The sequence below is a fragment of the Harmonia axyridis genome, chromosome 1 (assembly GCF_914767665.1).
Source record: "Harmonia axyridis chromosome 1, icHarAxyr1.1, whole genome shotgun sequence".
Taxonomy (NCBI): Eukaryota; Metazoa; Arthropoda; class Insecta; order Coleoptera; family Coccinellidae; genus Harmonia; species Harmonia axyridis.
In genome coordinates, this window is record NC_059501.1 from 25,125,907 (window position 1) to 25,152,539 (window position 26,633).

General features: G+C 33.8%; 1 protein-coding gene and 3 non-coding genes across 11 annotated transcripts in view; all 4 read left to right on the top strand.

The window, feature by feature from the left end:
* LOC123671091 (sodium/potassium-transporting ATPase subunit alpha) overlaps positions 1 to 26,633 on the top strand; it is an 86,946-nt gene that overhangs the window by 5,770 nt on the left and 54,543 nt on the right. Inside the window, exon 1 of one of the 8 annotated variants that reach the window (XM_045604763.1) lies at positions 15,309 to 15,456. The exons of 6 other annotated variants lie outside the window; for them this stretch is intronic. In XM_045604763.1, coding sequence (XP_045460719.1) covers positions 15,427 to 15,456 — 30 coding nt within the window. In that variant the 5' untranslated portion in view covers positions 15,309 to 15,426. Of the gene's footprint in view, positions 1 to 15,308; positions 15,457 to 26,633 lie in introns of those variants that run through there. One more of the 8 variants, XM_045604765.1, reaches the window with a different exon arrangement.
* Positions 5,735 to 5,875, top strand: LOC123671766. Its single transcript, XR_006746182.1, has one exon. It is a non-coding gene; the product is annotated as a U4 spliceosomal RNA (small nuclear RNA).
* On the top strand, positions 7,217 to 7,356 carry LOC123671772. The gene has a single exon (XR_006746188.1). It is a non-coding gene; the product is annotated as a U4 spliceosomal RNA (small nuclear RNA).
* Positions 9,002 to 9,141, top strand: LOC123671771. Its single transcript, XR_006746187.1, has one exon. It is a non-coding gene; the product is annotated as a U4 spliceosomal RNA (small nuclear RNA).

Below are 26,633 nucleotides of genomic sequence, written 5' to 3' on the forward strand. Positions count from 1 at the left end.
GGAATTTTTATTCGATTTTGATACACGTCAATCATAATAATTTCAAGGGAGGTTAATTTTTCCTCGAATTATTCCAAAGGTTCCAGAAAATTCTGACGTTGGGAAGATCTGAAGTTCCCTCAAGTTTTCTAGCCTTCATGACATCGTAAATATTTGCCTCGATCTTTGAAGGAAATTTCTTTTCATCATGATTTGATACAAATGAAACACTATATTAACGAAAATTGGAGTGAAGCTCATGTTCTGTAGAGTATAAAATATTAAAATCGAACATTATTTCAATTCAATTGGAGAGTTTAATATAGGTTCTCCCAGATCAGGTATCACAAGATTATGTGGTAGGTAATATCTATATTACCTAGGGTTGAAGTTCTTTGATTATCTATTCAATTTGATCTTTCAATTTCCAGGCTTTAAACATGTTAACGATAGTAAGAGCTATCAAAGATAATTATAAAATAAATTACATTTCAAAAGAGTGTCTGAACTCTGAAGTTACTTGAGGTGTCTAGTCCTTCATTTGAAAAGAAACTTAAATACTCATTTTGAAATACACTTTTGAAAAATGCTCGGTAGATATACTCTTTCATTTCCTCTACAAATCAAACTGGAATTTTATAATATTATAATAGGTGGAGTATGTAAGATAGTTTTTTGAGTAAAGAAATATTGTTGCTTTTGAGTATCTGAGATACTGCTTACCCATTGCCAAAAAATAAAGCCAACTAAGATACAGAAACCTAGCTTTTCTAAAGTAACTATAAAGGTGAGATACTTTTTCCTGACAACTCAAAATGCTATAACTCCGATTGAATTCAAATTTTGAAGAAAAATGCTCTCTACCAATAATTATGGTACTTTGTTTTCTCGTTCTGCGCCCTTGAGAAGTTATAATTAATATAAATGCGCATCGTATATTCTGAGAATTTTTAAGTTTTTTTGGAAACTTTTACGTTCCAATCCGAATAACCATTTCATATTTCATCAGAACAGCACAAGTAGAACTTGAGAGATATATTTTTTTCTCTGTTATTTTACCTTTGCGCATGAGCAAACACCGTATATCGAAAAGATTTAAAATTCTGTTGAACCACTTACGAACCATTTCGAATATCCGTACCAATTTTCATCAACATCCATACAAAAATACAAAATATGTTTTTCCCAGAAATTTCAAGAATTCTCAACGCGGATTTCTCATCTTTTTATGATACCATATACGGTTCAAACTGAATACCTATACGAAATTTCATTCAAATCGGATAAAAATTGAAGTTATGGCTGTTACAACAAGCCTTTGCAGTGACAGAAGAAAAATTGTTCGGGTTGGTCTGGAATGCATTTTTATTCCCATTGAGAATAATCATTTTGCTGCCTAGGCAGAAAAAGTTATACATTGCTGATTGATATGTGTCTACAAAATCAAAAATTGCTGTCAATCGGAGAAAAATTTTTTCCATCTCAAAAGTGTTCCTGATGCCTCGACTACCTTCGGTGGAGTAGGAAGCAAAAAGTTGGGCAACTAAATGTGGTGTGCTGTGTAACAGTTCGCGGTTCCTAATCGATTTCATACTGTCGCCGCGTTTTCTGGCTCCTGGTGCACATCCAGTCTGCAAGGCGCCACGCTCTGAAAGTTCGCGTGGAAATTCAGCCCGACCATCGTATATCATCAGATAATATTGAATGGTAAATTTCGAAGTGAATTATTGTTTCATTTTCCTCGAAACTTAGGTCTTACGCTCCCAAAGGCCAACATAAAAATTGCAACGAATTTATAGCCAATAGGATATAACCTAGTTGAATCTGTCCAAGTGTAAGGATATCCTGGAAACATGGACTTCTGCGATTCGAAAATGCTCTTGTGCAGTTCACAGATGAAGGCAGCATGGTTTGTGTCAATTTTGAATCCAATCCAATGCGCTTTAGCTGTGTATTACATGAGAAAAACACACTGCATAGAATATCCCGACTCATCAAAATAACAAATTAATGGTAAAGCATGTGTCGATACGAGTTAAAGTATATCGAGAACAGTAAGGACATTTTACCGATTGACGACAATAGTTTGGAGGAGAAGCGCAGCTACTACTCTACATCAGCTTCTAACCATTCATTTCGATTGTTAAATTGCGCTTATCATTTTTTTTGTCTAAGGTACATTTGCCTTAATAACTTACTTGCTATTTTCTACGTGAATAACTTGTATATTCTTTTCTTGTTGCCATCCACCAAAAACAGTGAATATTAATTAGGACCCCGCCAGACATTTTGGCGCCCTGGCAAAATAAAATTTTGCCGCCCTAATTTTCTGATTGAAGTATCTACCTTCATTGATTGCTATTTAATTGATATGTTATTGATGATTGTTATTCACCAGAAAAAAAATGTTTTCGGCAGCTGAGGTAGAACAATCATTGTTTACTAAATATTTCTCGATTCAATGAGTTATATATATACAGGATGTTCACCATTCACACAAAGCCACATTACGGTTAAGCGATGAAATTTTCAATTTTTTTGGTGGCTCAATTAGGAACTACATTCTCAAATTGTTTAAAAATACTGCTCAAAACGTTTTGATATATTTTGATCCTTCATCAGAAGAACGGAGGTAGGCACTGACTTTGATAATCATAGGGACCTCTACTCGATGTTCAAAATGAAACGATTCACTGACGACTTATTCAAACATTAATATTGGGCATATTCCAAATGGCACATCCTTATATTTAATTTTTTCAGGTAGAGAATTTCTTGAAGAAAATAAAATTTGCTACCTAACAGAAAAATAAAATACAGGGTATGGCATTTGGAATAAGCTTGATATCAACGTTTGATTAAGTCATCAATGAACCCTCTCATTTTGAACACCCAGTATAGTTCTCAATGATTATCAAAAAGTAATCAGTACTTACCTCCGTTCTTCTAGTATTCACTTTCAGAATCTCATTCAAATAAATCCATTCATTTCGAAATTATTAGGTTTTCCAAAGACCCTTAAATTTATGAAAAATCGAAATATCTCAAAAACGGTAAGATGTAAGCAAATGAAACTGAAACATGGTGTTCCGTAAGAAAAAAAAAGGGTCATTTACACATTTTTGGTACCTACACCTTGTCTATTCTAAACAATTTCAGAATGTAGCTCCAATGTAGCACCAATGTTACTGTCGAAAAATTCAGCACTCAACCGTAATAGATGGTGGAACACCCTGTATATTTTAGAGCCATTATTCGGCTTTCGAACTGCAGGTTGTTGGATTTTTTCTAAAGAGCCTCTGTTATTCCTCTCAGGCATATTTTCAGTTTCATATGAAATCGTAATCTTGAACACAAAATCACCTTACATCAAAGGACGTTTTGTCGATTTCATTAAAAAACGACCTAAAATGGTTGAAAGTAGGACGCTTTATAGTAAAAAGACGACGAAGTTCTTACAGGTACATTTTAGTTCCTATTTTTATTTTCATAACCAGTTGAGAGATCCTATTCCAGATCTCCAATAAAATTTGATAAAATTTGCGCTTTGCAATCTTTCAATGTTACTGAAAAGAGAGGTTTTTTATTAAGAAAACATAACAACTGACTTTTCGTCCCGGCAAAATGTCCGGTATGCCGGACATTGCAACTTTGTAGATTAAAAACGTGTCATTTGGTGCGACATGAATACATTTCAGAACATCATCTTTATCCAGAATTTTGGACTGCTTTGCTTGATATAACTTATGATAATTGTCGATGTTGATATTCTTATTTAGTATCTTAGTTTTCTTTGACATTAAATATTTGGAATATAAATATATTTTTTTTGTACTCTTTTTGGCAATAACTTTTCTACTGCCTTTCTTGACCTTTCGTGAATTTTTCAATTTTTTTCCATTTCTTCAGTTTATGTTTGTATTTGAAGTTTCCAATGACAACGATAGTGCGTCACATAGAAAATTAATATGTTCACTTCATCAATTGAATTAAATGGAATTTTGCAATTTGGGGATGCAGTAATTAACTGATATGACATGAATCTTTTTATGAACCACGGATATTAAAAGATGTTGAAGCTCTTGGGCGATTTGAAAGTCGTACAAGTTTGCAAGTCGTCGCCCTTTGGGCATATAAATATCTACTTAACGCCCTCGGTCCATAAATAACTTATATGTTTACAATTACTACCGTTTTACCGGCTTTCTTTTTCTATTCTCGAAGAACCAGTTTTCGTTGGTAGAGGTCCGATTTGCGTTAGTACTTATGCACTCCAATCTTCAATTTGCCACGACAATTTCGCAAAAGGGGACTTCCGTTCGCCCCCTCCTTACGTCATCAAGGACTAATCGCCTGTCATCATGCACTTAATTCATTGAGCTCCTCGCGTAGTGACTCATTTTCCATTTAAATCATGTGTGTTCCAGAGTGGAGGATCATGTGACCGCAACTTTACCTACATTAAAAAGCACCTATCCCATTTTTTTACGCGGTTTCGTTATGTAACGAATGGTTTTCGAAATTGAGCAGGTATCGTTTACGTTGAATTGACCTCTTCCGATTGACTGACAATCGAAGGACGATTGGAGAAGGTCGGATTTTGATTACGATTGTCCCGATCACTGATTGTTGTGGCGTCACAAACCATAGAATGGTTGGACTTATTTTGAACCGATGGGTGAATTGAGCGTGTCAGAAACATCATCAAGGTTGTATCCCTGATGAATATAATACATAGTGTGACATATTTTCGTATATTGTGATTTCAACTAATAATACGAAGGTTTTTTAACGAACATCCAAGAATGTTACTATAGAAATGCCCAATATGGCAGCAGGCGAAAGACCAAAACGATTATACCACATCGTCAAGGGAATATCCACTTATCAATTTCAATACGCCATAACTATGAGAAATTCAGGGATTCTATTGGTTCATCAAAATATAAGTTATATAATCTATATTATCATATTTGATAGATATTCGATCAGAATGGGTTAGATCGGTTCTTGGCCCATGAAAGTAGGTATATTGAATTTAAGAATATTTCATCGTTGAAAACGAAAATATTAACTGTCATTTATTGCTAACGAAATGGCATTCAGATTTCAGATCTTGACCCTTTTTTCGAAACATTTGCTGCAGGTATTGGGTATTGCATTCAATACCAAATAGATGGAAATTTCCATCTACTTGGTTGACATATTAATTGAACGATCACATTAGATTTTAATGCTACTAGCTTTTGTTAATTAATATGGTTTCTAAAACCCCATGGACGGCGGACAAACATACATTTCACACACAACTGTGAGGATTTTATTTTTCAACTTTGAAGTTTTCGACTGAAAATAAAACAAAATAGACATGCTGAGCGACAACATCCGGTATAGTCTCCGGCTCATATAATTCGCTTTACGACCAATACAATTAAGAAAAGTATGGATCATTAAATACGAGTATTCTGCCATTACAGCAATACGTATTTTAGATGTTGTCTTAAAATTTATCTCTGTTCTACGTTACAACTTTCCAAGTACCCCCCTCATTCGATGTTTTGCAGCTGCTTCATTCCCTGCGGCTTTTTACCCTCGACGATGCTTCTATTGTGGATTCAAGGACATAAGCACAGCTTTATTTCTAGACCCCTGAGGAACGAAAAATATTCTTGCCCTAGGTGTCGCTACTTGATATTTTTTACTCGATAGTTGGTTCCGTTTCTGCTTGAGTTTGCCGACTTTGAAATTATTCTTTAGCTTTGCGCAGAGGCAATATCGTAATCAATGACGTTTATCCGAGATGCGATTATTGCTAGTTGAAAACTTTAACCAATACCCCGCCACGTGCACGTGAAATACCGTGCGCTAAGGCAATTTTTGGAGGCCTTTGAGAAGGCCATTTTTATAAAACAAATATAAGTCCTCTCATTCATTATAGTAACTTATTTAATTCCTTCTGGCTGATCTTTTCATGTCTATATTTATTAATAAATGATGACTGTGTCAGTCTTGAGGGTTGTTGTTATTCTTACCTGCGAGCTATTGATGAATAGGTAAGAACTTGATATCGTAGACATTATATGAAGGAAACCCGATAGTTTCTAGAATAATCAATAATTCTACCAATAGGTGACATTACTACGTCAGCTGTACCGGGTTTTTCACCATAATTCGACCCCCCCTTTAACTTTGTTACTAAAAGCGGTACAAAAAAATGTTCTCTACAAAAGAAACGAAATCGACTATTGTTTTTCAAAATGATTTCACAAAACGAAATATATAGAGAGTGGGCAACATATGGATTGAAACTTCATTTTTTCAAATAGAACACCCCGTATATTTTTCTATATTTGACTAGCTCTTTTTCCCCCGATTTCGAATATATGTTTGGCCTATCTCTTTTATTCTGAGTGCTACAGAGTTTCAAATTTTAAGAACCACCTGACAAGCTTAGTAATCAGTTTTTAAGTGGAATGCTGCGATAACACAAAATGCCCTTTTTTGAGGTATCTCATTGGCAACGATATATGACATACGTTTATTGAAACTATTAATCGAATATGCACTACACAGAAGCGGAAAAATTTGAAATATTTTCACTTTATGTGAAGAACAATTGAAATAAGAAAGCTACAAGGAGAGAATATATGGAGTTGCATCCAAATCATCCAATTCCAATTTATAGTGAAAAACGTATGTCATATCGTTGCCAACTAGATAACTCAAAAAAGGGCATTTTGAGTTATCGCAGCCTACCACTTGAAAACTGATTACTGAGCATGCCAGGTTGTTCTTAAACTTTGAAACTCTGTGGTACTCAGAATAAGAGAGATAGACCAAACATATATATTCGAAATCAGGGGAAAAAGAGCTAGTCAAATATAGAAAAATATACAGGGTGTTCCATTTGAAAAAATGAAGTTGCAATCAATATGTTGCCAACTCTGTATTTTTTTGTTTTGTGAAATCATTTTGAAAAACACTAGTCGATTTCGTGAAACTTTTGTAGAAAAAAAAGTTTTGTACCTCTTTTAGTAACAAAATTAAAGGGGGGGTCAAATTATGGCGAAAAACCCGGTACTTAGAATTTCGTTTCTGTTTTGCTTAAGTTGCCTACTCATAGCGTTCTTCTTTTGTGTGGTATGGCCGTAAAAGATATATTTTCTTTCATAGGAAGGAAGAAAACTGTACAATTAGGGTGATATAGAAACACCCTACTTAATTATCGTTAATCTTGAGGTTGGTGCAGAAGCATTTTCTTTATAGGTGAAGATTATCTGATATGCGATTAATGCTAGGGGAAAACTGTAACCAACATACCGCCAATTGTACTTGGAATACCGCGTACTGAGGCAATTTTTAGAGGATACAATTATTCTTACTGGTCAACAATGCAATAAGCACTGATAATATTTAAAATATGCATATTATACTATGTTATTAAGTCTTATGTCTCCTTGTGGAACATTTTGGTTTGAATACCCCCCCCCATCACTTGATACAGCCAATTTTTCTGTATCCTAGTAATTATTTTATCTATGCTGTTCAAATTCTTAGAAAAGCTTTATTGTTCGATAAGATATTTTGAAATATCATTTTTTGGCATTGTTACGAATGCTCCTATAAATAACAATCTGTGGAAGTTTATGAAAGCATAGTTACCGTATTTAGGTTGTCTTCTTTCTATTGGCGATTAATCCAGAGTAAAGTAATGAATGATAAATGAGAAACTGATACAACTTATGCTTTCAATAATAATGAATTTTAGGAATCGTTCATAGAAAAAAATGCCTCTAACTCCACTGTAATTATAAGGATGATGACAAAAAATTTAATAAAAAGATTTTCTGGGAAACTGTGAGAGTAATTTACATAAAACTGAGAACAATAAATTCATTCTTGTATAGCTCGAGAATTTCATCTATGAATTTAAAGTTCTTGATATTGCGAAATCGAATCAAAAACAAAATTCTTCTTGAATTTTTGAAATAAAAATAAATTATATTATATTAAATTTAATACGTTTCTTCGCGAAGCCGATATCTTAATAATTTTGGAGCTATGAAAAATTTTTAAAATTTAATTCGAATTTCCGAATGTTTTTAATTTGAGATCGTTATGTTCGAACAACATGAATCGAGTTTGAAAAAAAGGCATAGTATGAACTGGAATGAGGAACGAAATTGATAGTTCGATCCCATCGAATGATCGCCTGGCAACTTCGAAGGTGCAATAATATGACAGTGAGGGGGTGTTGTGGAGGTAGTCTGGAATTCGATAATTTCCAACGCAACTGGGATAATATGCTTACTGACGGATGATATATTTTATTTCCGTTTGGAATTTTGCGAATTATGTATGCAGGACAAAACAGCAGAATATATTTCGAACATTTTTCAGTTTGTAGTTTAGAATCAGTATTAATTGAGTAATTTTATAATATTTTCTTCATTTATTAATATTAGTTCCAATGCAAGTAAAAAACTTCTACGACGTGTATTCAAATAGCTACATATAATAGTACTGATCTATAATGAACGAAAATTAATCCGTTTGGAACAATTCAGAAATTATTTGGGTATGAAATATTTACAAAGTATGTAAATATTTTGAATACTTTCTTATCTTTTCTTGTAATACCGGTAATACAACTAATTTTTTACTTAAGATTTTGATGAAAGCATGTTATGCTTTCTGTTTTTTTTTTTGGACCTACATAACCTAAAACACATACAATATACATTTATTATCAATATAAGTATGTATTTTGTCCAAGTGCAAGCATTGGTCAGTGTGATAGTCGATAACACAATGCTAAACTGCTAAAGTGACTTCATAAATTATCAAGTCACTATACACAATGCCTGAGAGCAGCGCCCTCTATGTCGGAAACACAATACCTGTGTCTACCTGGTAACTCCAGATGATTTGAAAATATTCCTATAGGTGTCGCCTTCTCTTAGCCTTTACTCATCAAGTCAATCTTGATGGCTTAAAGCAACTGCGCTAAGGCAAAATACTTAGCTTTGCGCAGAGGCAATATCGTAATCAATGACGTTATCCGAGATGCGATTATTGCTAGTTGAAAACTTTAACCAATACCCCGCCACGTGCACGTGAAATACCGTGCGCTAAGGCAATTTTTGGAGGCCTTCGAGAAGGCCATTTTAAGAAATAAATAAAAATTTTCTGCCAATAATAGGTCACTATTCGAGAATATGGTTTTACAATCTGAATCGAAGGTCACCGATGAAAAACAGTTTGAGGGTTGACAATATTATTATATGACAAGTAGGATCTTCATTTTCTAAGGAGAGCTTAATGATAATGTTAATATGGAGTTAGACCTAGACCTATGAAAAACCTTTAAAGCTTCATAAAATAATTTCAAATATGGTATTCAATTCAAGTGTTTTGTATGAAATTGAAAAATATTAATATTTTATGGTATTTTCAGATTAAAAATTGTTTGGTCCTTTTTGAGGGTAAATTAATGATAAAGATTGTTAGAAATTATTCTGTGTGAATTTATCCACGATTTTTGGGTCGTATACGTTAATAACCGCAATTTGTTTCATTATGATCCGTAAGGTTTTTGAAAAACGCAAAATATAAAGACGAAACCACAATGTGGGGAACCATTTATCTTACATTTCATTGAAAAATTATTGGAAGGTCATTTTTTCATTAATTCATTTGAAGTAAATTGATTATGAAGTAAGACCCCAACCCCAATCAATCGAATGTTTATTTCTTCCCCGCCACAAAGAAGATGTTAAAATAAATATAAGTTACATATTCACAGTTGCATTTTACTTTTCCTATTACCTTAAAATTTATTCCGAGTAGATGAGAACTTTTCCTTTCACGCCATTTTTCAATTTTCTCTTATATCAGTTGAATTTATGAGGTGTCGGTTTTCAAGAAAATAATTCTCCCAAAAATCGAGCCCGAAAATGTGTCAATCATTTTTTCTAGATCACTCACTAGACAACGAATATGGAACACCCGATACATAATCATACTATCAAATAAAATCAATGATCTAATACGCAATCTATTATTTAAGCAATTAACTCTTGTAAATAGCCTTGTATGTATAGTTAAGAAAAATTTATAATAATAACGTTGAAAAAAAGAAGAAGAATTTTTTTTATCGAGTAAGCTCTGTGTACTACCATAGTATAAGGAAAGGATAGTAAGCCAACCTCAGTTTGACGGCAAGGAAATAGTTACCAGGGGTCGCTACTGTAGTTGGATTTGGATTTGGAGAAGTAACTCGATAATAGATGGCACTAAATCATGAACTATAGATGGCGCAGAAATAATACGATAATTCATTCAGTGGCGTGGTTGAAAAGGGGTCGCATGACATTGCCAACAATTTTTATGTTATTATTAAGTTATCACAAATACACGCCACTGGCGTAAATGCTTAACACAGAGCAGAAAAAATATCAAAATATAGAAATCTTCTGACCACTCTATTTCAAATATTTCAGTTCTTCAAAATAACACCAATTTTTAGAGGGCTCCACTTTACGGTCCAATTTTTGACAGTAAAATTCGAGTTAAACGTACAACTATATGGCGCTCAACATCAACAAAATCGAAAAGCACTACACTGGCTTACTATCCTTTCCTTATACTATGGTACTACCGTTCTCGTTGTCGGGTTACCGTGCAGATCAGGAATCTCTCATAGAAATGAAGTAAATACAGAAAATTTAGTTCAATTCTAAGAAAGCTCTCTGATATGCTCAAAAAATGGTCTCAGTAAATTAACGGATTATGTATTGGAAATTTCCCCTAAATCTTCCTTGAAAACCACTTAATGTTATTGTTTATCGCTTGAACCAGATATACTTCGTCATAAATCCAAGTATCATTCGTATCAAGATGGTTCGTGTCTCAAGAAATTTTTCGTATTCGTGACAGAGAAAACGTAACTCCAGTAGCATTGCGTGTCTGGCAATATTATTTGTGACTTTCATGAAATTTGAATGTGTCCTCGCAATATACTAAAAATAGAGCGCCGCGTCATCTGATTTATGCAATTTGAAAGGAAAATCAATGCTGGGGGAAAATCGGAAATAATTGGGTTAAGGAAAATCCGTCAAATTTGTCTCTCATGTTACTCGTCCATACAGGGCGTTTTACGTAAAGGGTGTTTTTTTTAGAGCTATAGAACTTTAAATTCCAATAAAACAACGATGGATTATTCGATTGACATGAATTTTATTTATCCGCAAGATTATCTTGTGGCATTACATTTTAAATATGATTTCTGGCATATGACCGCCACGGCTGGCTCGGATGTAGTCCAATCTGGACGTCCAATTTTCGATGACTTTTTCCAATATTTGTGGCCGTATATCGGCAATAACACGGCGAATGTTGTCTTCCAAATGGTCATGGGTTTGTGGCTTATCCGCATAGACCAATGACTCATCATAGCCCCACAGAAAGTAGTCTAGCGGTGTTAAATCACACGATATTGGAGGCCAATTCACAGGTCCAAAACGTGAAATTAGGCGGTCACCAAACGTGTCTGTCAATAAATCGATTGTGGCACGAGCTGTGTGACATGTTGCGCCGTCTTGTTGGAACCACAGCTCCTAGACATCATGGTTGTTCAATTCAGGAATGAAAAAGTTAGTAATCATGGCTCTATACCGATCACCATTGACGGTAACGTTCTGGCCATCATCGTTTTTGAAGAAGTACGGACCAATGATTCCACCAGCCCATAAAGCGCACCAAACAGTCAGTTTTTCTGGATGTAACAGTGTTTCGACATACACGTGAGGATTAGCTTCACTCCAAATGCGGCAGTTTTGTTTGTTGACGTAGCCATTCAACCAGAAGTGCGCTTCATCGCTAAACAAAATAAAATGGACGTAGTGCGCGATACGTATTCCGCACAGAACCATTATTTTCGAGATAAAATTGCACTATTTGCAAGCGTTGTTCAGGCGTGAGTCTTTTCATGATGAATTGCCAAACCAAACTGAGAATAAATCACTTGACAGCTGTTAAATCTGTCGCCATCTTGAACAGTAATGCCATTTTAAAGTTATATACCTCGAAAAAAAAACACCCTATACATGTCAGTCAGACGCGGATGTCATTTTGAGGGGGTCCACCTGGTATATTACTAGTTGAATATACTGTTTTATAAATTTCATAAAAAATTTCCAACCAATATAACTCTTGGATGCCTTCACAACGAATAGTCGGTCGATAATAATTGAATAAGGTCTTCCATGAAATCTTTTTGAATTTCTTTCAGTAATCACAAAAATGAGCACTGATTTCGATTAAACAATTTAACAATTTCAAAAACTTTATTGAAGCGTGTATCTTTCTAAGATTGAATAGTATACTCGTAACCTAGTGAACACAAATGACATAGTAGGAAATGTTAAAAAATTATACATGGTGTTGTAAATATAATAATTCTAAATTGTATCATTTCTATTGGAAAATCCCTTTTTTTTGGTCGACTCATTTCAATTTCGGTAAAATGAAAACAATTTTTATGTCGATAGATATATTGCTCTTCCGATATATCATAATATCATAACTGAGAACTACTAAATAAGTTTTTTCTATAGCTAATGTTGAAATATTGTTATAACAACTCTTTTGAGTAGATAAAGTATCTGCACTCGAACCAAGGGTAGATAAAGTAACAGTTAGGGTAGATAAAACATTAACTTTTTCATTCCTGCTCACATATCAATCTAGATTTTTGTGGCAACAATTATTTGTTTATTTCAAACGATATGTTATTCTTTCATGGATGATGAATTTTTTGGTAAGCTTCTTTAAATTTTCTGAAAAGATGCCATAAGGTAGTCCTTCACTTCGAATCATATGACTTAGTTTTAATCTTTTGAGAGTTGCTTAATGCTCGCCAACACCGATTACATTCTTGAAGTACTCAGTAATCGCCAGCACTTGATGAATAAAAGCGCTTAGAGCTCGACATTTTTTCAAGATTGCTCAGTGCTCTAAGTATTCTTCATCAGTGCTCGGCACCGCTCTTTTGCCTGTTCATCTATTCAATCTATCATTGAAGTAGTCACCATGGCACATCAATGATTGAAATGCGTAATGTGTAGATATGGATATAGTTAAAAAAAAAGCCCACAAATAGACTCTTGGGACAACAAGTTCAGATTTGAGAGACAGTTTTGCTACAACGCGCCTAGTCGTTGACCAATAGTTCAGTTCAAAGAAAAAGTAGACCTATAACAATGATCAGTACATTTCATTGCCGCATTAGTGCCTTTGAACATTTTTCATATCTTCCTCAACCTTCCCTTATCCACTCCTGGATGTAGGCCTCTTTCATGTTCCTCCATGCTGTCCTGTCCTGAGCTATATTTTCATATCATTCACGATTAATTGTGTTTTCTTTGACTGCAGACCACTGCAGATAATTTTTCAGAGCCTGGGATCGAAGAATGGTAGAATGGACTTCATTTTTTTGTTAAGGATTAATTCTAAAAATTTAAGTAAAATGAAACAAAAATGTGGAAGAATCATTGAAATATCTCTAGAAATGAAAAAGTTATGGGACTTTGAAGTTGCGCTTGGAAGAATAATTTCATAGTACGCAGCGTCTAGTGTGTGACGTCACGCCACTTACACGAGGCGACTGGTATTCGCAGAGTGCTTACGAAATCATTGGTGTACAATCACTTGTGCCGTTCGTGTCGTGTTTTGTTCCTTACACGATGGCTGAAATAAAAAAAAATCTTACAAATATTCACACACAAAAAACAACATACTACACCACTGACATTGCGAATTATCTCCCTAATGTTTTAAAACATAAACAAGACGATATGACGCCCGTCAATATCAAGTCCACTTAGATAGAATTGATTCATACCGGATTTTATACGGGCAGTAAACATTACTTTTTTCTCTTTTAACTTTTGACTCCTTACATAAATATGTTTTGCCATTGATAATGGATAGACTTCAACAACCAGTACTCAACTACAAACTGTTTATGAAACGTTTTTTAAATAAATCATCGTTATAAGTTGAACCATGATGGAGCAAACTCAAAAGTAGATACTTACTTGAAAAGTTTAATTCCTGTTATTTCAGCACTGACATAAGATGGATTTGAAGAAAAAAACTCCATCACTGCGAATATATCTATTTTAGGCATATTGTCACTTTGTCCTTTCACGAAGCCTTCTTCCATTATGGTGACATAAAAACAAAACTCGAGTTAAAACTACACTGTACAACTACAAACGGCGCGGCTAAGTATTTAAACGTAATTTATGGTGTAGCGATCACAGGCAAGTGGCGTGACGTCACAGACAAGTCGGAGACCAAAGACGTTCCGCGCTAAAATAAGTAAATTTAAATAATCTATTTCTCAGTCATTTATTGATGGATTTTCAAAATTTTTTCACTGATCTATCATTTTTGCTCTATATTTTAAATCTATCGTGTCAAATATAGTATCATCAAAATCACTAAACTAGTCCATTGTCTTCTGTAATTCTTGTTGCTAATCTAAACAAAACTGTAATGGTTAAGGGCTATTGAGTAGCAGTCACTATTTCTGCGTTTTATGTTGATTATGTCTTACAAATTGCTCCCCTGTGTTATCTAGAAGGTCATCTGTAACTTCTTTTTTAGCAAGTCAGTCCAGATCTCCATATCGTTGTCGAGCTCTAGACATTCTCTGGAAAGCAGCTGTCATTGTTTTGTCATGGTCACCGGATTCAAAGTCCATCCAACATATTTTAATGGAATAGGAAAGGAAGACATTGTTCTCTTAATGTCATCACCTGCAATCTGTGATTTGGTTCAAAAACATCTCTTCAGATCTTTCGCATATTTTCAAGAATATCTTATAAACTGTTGTCAGAAACATCTAACTGCCCAAAAATAGCTAATAGATCCATAAAAGTTCTCACTTAAAAAAAAGTACAATATAAACTTACAATTGGTTGAAGTTAACAAATGAGAAGATATAAAAAGGAGAATATGAGTTTTCAGCTTGTAAATTTAGAGAGCCCCTATCAGACAAAGTATTCGATCAAAATCATATCCTTTTGGCAGTTCATCAACATGATTTTCCATCGTTCTAATATTGTGAAGACTTCCAGACAAAAGGTCCAGAATTTTCCGCTTCAAGTTGGTCCAATTTAAACTACTTCCTCCCAAATTATTGAATTAGAGCCGTCTACCAACCTGAATAAATTTTACAAAGAGAAAATTATCTAGAGGCATCTTTGAGCATGCTAATAACATAATAGTTACCAGAGGAGACAAATCGACAGTTGAACATTGTTCAGTTTCCATACGGTGCTCCTTCGTTCGAGTTACATCACACTTGCAGTGTGGATAATCCAAGTCCGAAAACTGACCGGAATTCAGTGATAAGTGTTGTGATTGAGTGTTGCAGTGATGGGAAACGAGAAGAACGGTGTCGACACAGTAAACATTTTTTTATTTTATATTTTTTGCATGATGAAAGTTTGAATTTTTCTTTTCTGTTCCTTCTATTCTTTCGCAATTGATTTTTATCATCATAACAATAGGAAGGAAGATCACCGAGACATCTATTCGACTCATTTACTATAGATTTAAAAAAAAACACCCATTTTCTGAAAAAAGTTAATTGAATGAATTCGTCATAATAGAATTACCCACTGTAATGAAAAACTAAAGCACTGAAGTGTTTCTTATTGTCTTTACCAATTGATTTTCATCACCATATTAATGTAAAGATCATCTGGACCTGCATTCGACGTATTTACTGTAGACCTAAAAAACATTCATTTTCAGAATGAACTTCAGTCGATAATTTTTGGATATATTCGTCTTACCACTCTTAATTTTTAAGAAAAAAAGCAATGATTTTAAGTTAGTTTTTAAGCGTTCGTTCATTCATGTGCCATTATATACACAGTTCTTCGTTCTCCAAGGGTGCAATTGGCGCATGAATGACGAGCGCTCAAAAGTGAATGACTACATGTTATTGTCTTTCTATTAATGTTTCGTAACTGAAAAAATGAATTTTCAATTTTTATGATTCTGATGCCATAGTTAACACGGAATTTCATATGAAGCTTAAAATTATGTATATTTACTTGCAAAATGTTGTAACGGAATTATATGGAAATATTTCGCATGATTTTGATGACGCTATTAACTTTATTATTATTATTAAATTTGAACAAAGCTTTAAATGGTTTTTCTATTTAGATAAGCATAATTTCAATTCGGCCAGATCCTTTTTCAAGAAAATAAATAATTTTGTTCGCTATTCTGCTATCAATACAAAATTATTCAGAAATCTTTAAATGATTATTTCATACGTCACATGAACTCTCAACCCGATCAGATTTTTAATGAGAATATTGAGTATCAGTTCTAAACATAGTGGCGACAATTCGTTCAAATTGAGCCTAAAAATGGCGAATTGGGACATAGAACCATAAAACTTAAGAATACAATTGACTGAACTGAACTGACACACGTCGAAAACCAAAATTATTAGATCTGGTAATATTTGATTGTATATAGAAAAAATTTATTTAACTGAAGAATACTACAGTGACTAAATAAAATGGGCCTTACATTTTGAATAAATCCCAAAAATCAGGTAAATGGATAATGTAAACAAGAAGCCGCCATATTTAGGCTCAGCCAATCAAAAACGAGACAACGCTTGTCGCCACTATGGTTTAATATGGACTCCATCTATTGTGTGGTCATGAAAATATTCGGTCTTTTTAAATATATCACTATTCTATGGTAACCCTATCAACACAAAGTTTTGTACGAAGCCTGAAATGGTTATTCTATATATACACCCAAGATATTATCAACTCAAACAGAAAATTTTTTTTCCAATATTGTTCTTGAATTTTCTTTGGTGTGATGATATGATCATATTGAAAGATCCCACAGAGCTTGAAATTGTTATTTATAAAACAAATTAAAATAAACGAGTTCAAATTTTGTACTATGTATAAGAATGTTCGGTGGTCTATATTTCAAACATATTGGTCATAATATGACCTATATGGCCAAGCACATGGTGAAAAAATAGATGAATGAATAAATTTAGGTAATATCCAACAATGCAGAGAATAATGCGAATTGGATTCGGTAATCCATATTCTTTAGTAATAACACAATTAGGAATAACAAAAGGAATATCTTTCCATTTTCCAAATTCCATCTTAATAACATATTTCAATTCAAGTTTTTCAGGAACTTTTCCATCAAAAGATGAAAGCTTAGCAAGTCGGTCCTTAACCTTGTTGACCTTTTTGTAACGTTCGATATTTATATACCCCCCGTTCAGAATCACTGCAGTAGGAAATTTCGTCCAAATCCCCTTTATTTCCGTCCATTTGGAGTTGGACGCGAACCGAAAAAAGACATTAAGAATACATCAATCATGGATACCTCGATATCTAGTCGTTAAACTGTCCACCCAAGCGAGAAACTCGATTTGGGAATGTTGTTTTTCCGATTGATGTCGTTGAAAATAGATGGTTTTCATACCTGCAATGGAACCATGTCGCATTTCCTCCAAAAAAACATCAATTGAACCTTACGATTCATAATTGTCAATAGTTGGTTCCTTGTGTTCAAATTATTAGATGATATTATTGACTAACATACATCAAGCAGGGAAGTTAGATGCATACCTGGGTAACTTCAGGATGTTTGAAATGCGGTGTACTGCAGGGTACTGTGATTGGCCCGCTCGTTTTCTTGATTTATCTGAATAATATCGGATATACAAGATGGTCCATATTTTAGTGCAATACTTTTGGCGTCGGATAGAACAACTCCTTTCAGGTAAAAAATTCCCCATAAACATGTATTCAAACAAGCTCCGGTTGCGAGATACAGGGTGTTCAAGTTTGAAGAAAAATAGTTATTTATTATACAAGGGAAAAAAGTATTAGATTTTAGCTCGAGGTTATGTTGTCTCCCGACGCGAAGCGGAGGGAGACAAAAAACCGAGAGCCAAAATCTAATATTTTTCCCGTGTATAATACACTATTTTTTTCTGTGACAGGAAAAACGACAATTTAATAGTGAAAGAACATATTGTTACAATATATTAAAGTCAGAATGTTATCGATATGACATTTGAATTTTTAAACTAGTAAGCTGCAATTAGACCTGCGTTGCTAAGGGAAACTTCAAAGTAATCAAATATCTGTCAATTTAATTTAGTGATTTGTTTCAAAAATTGCGAACTCAGTAATAATTGTTTAGTAGTTATTTTGTTGAAAAATATAAAGTTAAAAAATATCTGATTCCGAGTTTTCTCTGACTCCACCGGAGTTGATAAAAGCAGCGGAAGTAGCGTCACGAAAATTATTGCCAGCTAAATCGCGGAAAATTTACGAAACCGAGTATTCAAGATTTATGGAATGGAAAATGAAAAAGACATGCAGTTCTTTCTCGGAGACAGTGTTATTGGCTTGTTTTTCGGAACTGGCACAACAACAAAAGCCATCAACAGTGTGGTCGAATTATTATTATTCCTTTATCTATATGTAGATAAATATACATCCGGGAAAAAAGTACTCACTTTTTTCTCGGGGAAAAAAGTAATTTCGTGAAAAGTCATATTTTGTTACCTGTCAACAGAGATAAAATGTCAAATTTTTTTCCCGTCACAGAAAAAATCAGTTTTTTACTTATAACTCTAGTATTATTACATTCATTGTTTGAATTTTCAGGTATTAAAGTCTCGATAATGTAATGTTTCGAATTAGGTAAGTGTCTCCTGCCAAAATTATCCAGTGACGTAGATATAGGGGTGCGATGATCTTTTTCTTATTGAAAATCTTCACCACTGTCTTCTTTCGAAAAAATTGGTACATTTTTGAAATCAACAGAGCTTCATTAAAAAAAAGTCTCCTCTAATGTTTTCATAGAATGTACCGTTTTCGAAATAATCGAGTACAAAGCAAAGACACTACAAAAATTACTTTTTCAAATTAATTATGAATGAAAGTACAGAAAATATTGTAGTTTATCATAAATCTTTCAGATGACACTCAATTAAACATTTCTGAAAAAAAAAATCAGGCACTCAAACATAAAATTTTGGTCAATATTTTTTATTGTTCAATTGTCTGATAAATCTTTGAGATGGTACATTCCCTGAAAAAATTTGATATTTTTCAATAAAGCTCTGTTGATTTCAGAAGGTTTGAAGAGAAGGACCGCGGTGTAGATTTTCAATAAGAAAACGCTACTCGCACTTCTATACCTACACCACTGGATAACTTTGTCAGGACCCCCTTCCTAATTCGAAACATTACATTATCAAGACTTCAATACCTGAAAAATGAAACAATGAATGTATTATTACAAGAGTTATAGGTAAACAACGAAAACGAAGCTTGTTAGGTTACATGTTTATAGGAATTTTTCTTTCATGAAAATATTTGCTCTATCCGACACCACCCTGTATATGTTGTAATTGTGCATTTTCTAAAGATGACACAGTATGCAACAATTTCTCTATACAAGATGCTGATAATTTCCTGTGTCTTAATTATTATTCTTGACTGCAATACTGGATTTTATCAAAGGATGATGTGACTAAATTGAGGAAGGTTCAAAACGGTTCTCAGCAAAATATAGTGGTAACATATTCTCGCTATGAGTTTAGTGCATATTTTTCATCAGACATCAATCACCTAATTCTTTGAATTTTTCGGAATTTTTGTGGCAATGAATCGACCACTATTTTTGCAGCAAGAAGAGTATAGTATTGATTGCTTTTTTTACCCAGAATGTATTCCTCATTATTGACATGATGTATAGTTTCCCAGCAAAGATATAGATGAATTTCGAAAAAATAGTATTCATGCACTTTTTCTGAATTTCAAGGTTCCTAACGATATTTGGAATTCTGGCAGTCATATTTACTTTTCCTCGATGGCTCCGAAGATTCATCAGTGCAATAAAGATCGATAAGTATCCCATGATATCACAGCTGGTGAGGAGCTCCCTCTTCCTGATACACTATAATAACCTTTTGGATTTATATACTGCTCGTCTCGAGATTTATGTAATCTAATATTTCCAACATCAAAATGAAACTGTAATTCACATCCCGTCCTGAATTTTATGTATGTAGGCTAATTTGGATTATGAGCGTGTCTTGGAACTTCCCAGTACTTCATGCTCATCTCGAAAACTTGAAGCAATATTTATGTAAACCAGCTCATAAAACTTTTGATGTATTCAAGGGATGCTCGAGATCATCCTTATTAGTACTTGGTCCTGTACAAACTATTACGAGAACCTGTCCGTGTAAGAAAATTTGGAGTTATATAATTTTTCGTTAAGGGTAAGACAAGGAGGTCCTGCAGCCATGACTGAAGCGATATAAACACAATGTATCATCAATTTTTCCATCCCACCAAATAATGTGTTATCAATGTTGTGGTCCGGGTGTCACAGTCTTGATTCAATGACTTATGTCAAAGAGAAGTGCCATCCAGAGCGTCTTATGTTCAGTTGAAAGGTTAGCCATTTAACAATATGGATCGTTTATCTACTGCTGATCGTGTGAAAATTGTGGAAAGTTACAACAAAAATAATTATTCTGTAGTTACTACTTTTTGTGTTTTACGAGCAGATTATGGTCGACATAATCGTCTATCTAAGCATACCATAGAGTAATAAACATAGAGGGAGTATACGCAATTTTTACATGTCCCCAACATGGTTAGATTACGTTGTCGGATTGTGATATATTTTCAAATCCACAATTTTATTATATCGTTATGAATGCATATTATATTGAATGAAATATATTTATTTGAGTATTCCCGATTGAATATGCAAATTTGAACATTTGGAATCCGATATTTTTCCTAATTTTCGAATTTACAATAAGCAGAATATCTATTATTTTCTGTATCCACCTGCTGAAATCCAAGGTTTGGCAACTTTTGCCCTCCTAGTGTCATCGGTTGTTTCATGTCGTTTGGCGCGCTTGAAGTTTGTTTTCTGAATTTCTGATATATTTAGGTATTTATTTCAATATATTTTGAGTTAAAATGAAACGTTGATTCGCTATGGGACATAAGAAGTGTGTTCTTTGTGGAGAAACTCGCGAATTGAGTGAAATATCGTATCACTGATATGTTTTCTTTTCCCCGCGCTTCATGTCAAATTTGATAGTTCTTGTTGGGGAAAAAATTTGCTTACTGAAAATGACATATGCTCCCTCTATCTATGTTTATTACTCTGAGAAGCATACAATTGGTAAGACAGTGAAAAATTTTGAAGAAACGGGATCTGTCACTGATATTAAATAAAGTTTATTATTATTATTATTATATATCTTAAGACTCATACATCATCCAAGAGCACGTTCGACCGAGAGTAATGCTGCTGTAATTGAAGTATTGAAGAAGATCCATATTCATTCAAACTCGGTGCGCACAATATTTGGGCCTCTCTCACGGAACGCTATGTCGTATTTAACATCTGGATTTGCATCTTCATCATTATAAGTTCAGTTCAGAAATATGTAATGCGTAGATCATAAGCCGATTGGGTGCTCAACAACAACGATTTTTCGCATCTAATTTTCTTCAGCAAAGAAGCACATTCTCCACTCGGCGGCTATGTAAACGAGCAAAATTGTCGCATATAGGACATTAAAAGTTCTGATGTAACTGCCGAGAGACTATTGCATCCACAAAAAGTTATTGTATGGTGTGCAATTTGCTCTAGTGGAGTGATTGGCCTGTACTTCTTCTAAAATGAATGTGTCACTCAAACCGTCAATGCTCATCGCTATAGCCAAATGATTACCCATTTGTTTTGGCCTCAAATTATTTGGAATTGGAAGAGATATGGTTCCAGCAATTCGAAGGATTGTATTCATGCTGATAACCTCAGACTATTATGGAAACCAACATTCAAAAGATGTGTGTCAAAATTTACGAATATTTAGTTAAGTCTGGAACGAAATATTGAAGGTGAAGGGACGCATTTTTTCTTTGGAAAAAGGATAAAACCTAGTTTCGTGTATCGAAAACGCTTCTCGACACAAACTGATGATAACCATGGTCAAATTGAAGAAGGCAAAGACGGATGTTTCTACAGAAAAGTTAGAGGATCATTGAAATGGAGAATCTTGAGAGAATCTTGTTGACGAATCAAGTCGAATTTTCAAAAAAAAATTGTTTTAGAGGTTAGGCTCGGAACTTATTGAGTTTATGCCATTTAGCAGAAATGGTTTGGTCCTACGTGGACTTTGGCTTCTCTCCGCTGTGTCCACAAAAGTATTATTAATTGAAATCATTTACTTGAAATGAACAAATTATTTAGATGAACAATGCTTCGTTGATGTTCACAAGCCTAAATTGTAGATTATCTTATAACTGGCAAAGTTATCGTAGCTAAAACTGTGAATAAGGAGCAATGGGCGTCATAAAAACCGTTGAATTCCACTTCACTATTTGCTCAAAACAAATATATCCAATGGATCTTAAACGTTCTTTTCCGGTGAGACAAGTTTTAGTAGAGACCGGTTTACTATTATATTTATATTCTTTAGCCCTTTTATCTATTTAATAGCCTCTCATTTTGTCTTCATTCGACAATGGATTTCGGTGTACCACTTCCTTTTAGTTTTCTTTCCAGTTTCCTTGAGTGTGACCCAAATTCCAGGCTTGTTGAGCTCCCACATCAATTTGTCGTATGTCTGGAAGTTCTGTATGAATCATTTTCTGGTACTATTATGTTTCCTCTTGAATTCTTGGTCTTTGCGGAGTGTGGGCGTCCCGTAATATATCATATCCTTTGAATGTTTTATAATCGCGATATAAAGATGTTATAATTTCATTAATTTCACTAATTGAGGCCGTTGGTCAATGTTGGATTTTGTTTGGATGGACTAATGTAAGAGCCTGTTCTTCCTAAATTCGAAGTTGAGAGGTGGATAAAATTGCATAATTTGAAATATTTAACTAAAGATATAAGTACTTAGTAGATTAAGAGATTTCATGCTGAAGGTATTATTATTCACAAATTTAACAAATATTCACTTTTCCGCACTAGTTCAGAAAGTGACACTTTCCGAATCGAAAACAATGCGGAAAAGAAGTTGTTTAGGAACGGTTGTGGAAAAAAATAATTTCGCAATACCGTTGACCAGTCTTTTCAAATGATGAATTCTTGTTTTCTTTCTTAGGCAGAAGTTCAAAATTGATGGTCTTCAATATTAACGATATAGCATTTGTGTAATTTTTCATTATAGAATTTTGATTCCCTTCAGTTAATCGTGAGTGAAATGAGATGAGAGTAACTCTGAAATTTTCATTCGCAGAAGAAGTTCGCCTAAGTACGCTCGTTAATCATCTTGTCTAATAATCCGTGCCTCAAGCCATCCTATTTCGTATTAATGAAATTTTAAAGGGCTAAACAAAGAGTTTTTCAGCTTTCAATTTTTCAATTATATATAATCATTGATTAATATTCATTATACAAGGCGAGTCTGAAATTTTTAAAGGGATGATATAACACCGGAATGTGAATATCAATATATAAAGCTTTTATTCTTTTTATTGTTCGAAATGCTGAGCTTATTCTCCAGATAAATTACAGTGATTCGGTTCTCTTTCTTACATTTATTATTTTAAGAGTTATTCACACACACTTTGACACTCTAGTGTCTAAGAAACGAATAACTTGTGGACATATGGTTTTATGAACTTATGTTTTTATTTGGACGTCAGCAACATGCCACTGAATTTTCTACAAGTACTTTAGAAACACCATTCATAATACAAGGTGGCCATTTGAAAACGAAACAGACGAGATTACAGACGAAATAAAGTTTTTAGATAGAAATGCTCGGACAGGTCGATTTCTGTTTCGAGGGGGACAACTTAAGATGTAGGTTACGGACGCATAGCGCTTCAACCCTTGCTGCTACAACCCTCACCCCAAAATTTTGAATAGGGAAGATGGGGTGAGTGATACCTCATTTGAAAGGTATTTTTATACTGATTTCAGCACAGTAATTGTTTTTTCATTTTATGCATTAGTTCTCGAAATATTCTTAACTAATTATTTGAAATTAAGTGGTGTTTTCATGGCACTTGTAGTGTTTTGTGAAAAATCGACATTTTGAGCTTCAAAACAACCATGACTGTGGCTTCCTTCCTAACTAACTAATGCATGAATATTTCGAGAACTAATGCATAAAATGAAAAAACAATTACTGTGCTGAAATCAGTATAAAAATACCTTTAAATTGAGGTATCACTCACCCCATCTTCCCTATTCAAAAATTGGGGGTGGGGGTTGTAGCAGCAAGGGTTGTAGCGCTATGCGTCCGTAACCTACATCTTAAGTTGTTCCCCTCGAAACAGAAATCGACCTGTCCGAGCATTTCTATCGAAAAACTTTATTTCGTCTGTAATCTCGTCGGTTTCGTTTTCAAATGGCCACCCTGTATATCATCATTGATTAATATTCATTATACAAGGTGAGTCGGAAATTTTTAAAAGGATGATATAACACCGGAAAGTGAATTTCAATTTATAAAGCTTTTATTCCTTTTATTGTTAAAAATGCTGAGCATAAATAACAATGATTTGGTTCTCTTTCTTTTATTTATTATTTTAAATTTTATTCACACTCACTACGACACTCAGGTATCTAAAAAACGGATAATTTGTAGACTTATAGTTTCATGACCTATTGTTCATAATTTGACGTCAGCAACATGCCACTGAATTTTTTAGAAGTACTTTAAAAACACCATTAAAAAATATCATGATTAAGTTTTCTGGTTTCATTGCAACAAATCGTGTGAAATTTTCATCTGAGAAATAAAATAATTGTGGCTCAGGGCGAATTTCACTTGGAACAGCGTTAATTAAAATTCTCCAGAAAACAGAGTGCAATTCGCAAATGACAAAAAAGTGCTTATTTAGCTTGGGTTATAGTTTATGCAGAGCATTTTATAAATTTGAAGAAATATTTCCATTTCATATTTTAACCGAGATGACTCAGAAGAGTACATTTAATAGGAGTGAATTATTTCATTTTAATAATTTGAAATTACGTATAATTGAATTTGTCTGGAAAAGAGGAAAAAAAGTAAAATTACAACCTTTACTGGCAATGCGTAATGGATTTATTACATTGATTAGAGGTTATGTTTTGTTAGATGGGAGCTCTCCATTCTTGCATCAATTGCATCTTTGGTTAACTGTATATAGCTCTATATGTGGTCTCCAAGCGTCAAGGTGGCTCGAAACCTTCTGTTTTTACATTAGTGATTTTCCTATTTTTTTATTTTTAGTATTCTATTTGAAATTTTTATTGTTCTGATTATTTAATCATCTTGAAATTTCGCACAAAGCTTCTTCTTTTTATATACAGGGGGCCCCGACCGATGGTACCCGATGGAATTACAGAAAACGGAAGTTACGCTTTTATTGAAAAAATTTGGTTTTTTGGGTAGAAACGACTGCTCTATGGATCTAAAGTATTTTCAGCGCTGTAGTGTTGGCGCTTATATCAAAAAGTATTAACAACTTCGATATTTCAAATAGAACACCCTGTACATTATTACTCTTTTCGGTTTGCAGTAGCCTCTTGATTATTTATTAAATTCTTTGTTCCTATCTCTAGCGGTTTCCGAGTAATTGATTGATTTACTTTTTTTTTGTGCAAAACATGGCTTATTATTTTATGTTTTAGATCGATGAAGTAGTGTTTTCTTACCCAAGAAATCAAATTTTCAATAAAATCGTATCTTCCGTTCTCCGTAAAAGTCTAGGGTACTATCGACCGTGGCCCACCCTGTACGTAAACATTCAGAATCTCAACTTGTCGGTTTTGTAGTTCCGCAAATCTGGGTGATTATTTTTCGATATTCAACTAGATAAGATCTATTGTGATGGAAATATTGGGTATTTCTTCTACAATATTCTCATTGAATTTTCCATGGTCTGATGAGGTGATCAGTTTGAAAATGTGCATGAAGATTGAAATTGTTATTTTACATTCCAATGCAAATGTTCATCTCGATCGAATATGCAGTTTTGAAATGAATAGGGAAACAAGATTTCGGCGATATTAACACCTCAAAATTCGAAAAATACAGACATTGTGATGAAATGATAAAGTGATCTGTTCAGAGACAAAAGAGAATATTAAATGTTCAAAAAAAACACAGCTCATTAACAAAAAACTTTCTCCTCGATGAACTGTGAGAATTATCTTGTTAAAACATTATTTGAATTACCTTTTTTCCGTGAAGTTAATTTAACAATGGAAAAATAACTTTTTCTTTGTCGGAACCGAGCGAACAATTTAATAATTCCCCGTTGAGAATAAAAGCTACACCGGCAAAAGGGATCGCTGCAAATTGGAAAGTTTTTTTCAATAAATCTATCAGGGAAAACAGCATCGTGGAACACAATGAGCTTACGGCCCGAGCCGCTTTGGTGGGCACAGTTCCAAGAAATTGAAAATGGAAGCTGATTTGGAGCGGTTTCCTATTCGCTAGAAGGAAAAATGTCTGATTGGAAGAATGATTGAGGCCTGTTGGTTATTTATTCTCGGTGATAAAGCTTTGGAATAGTTTG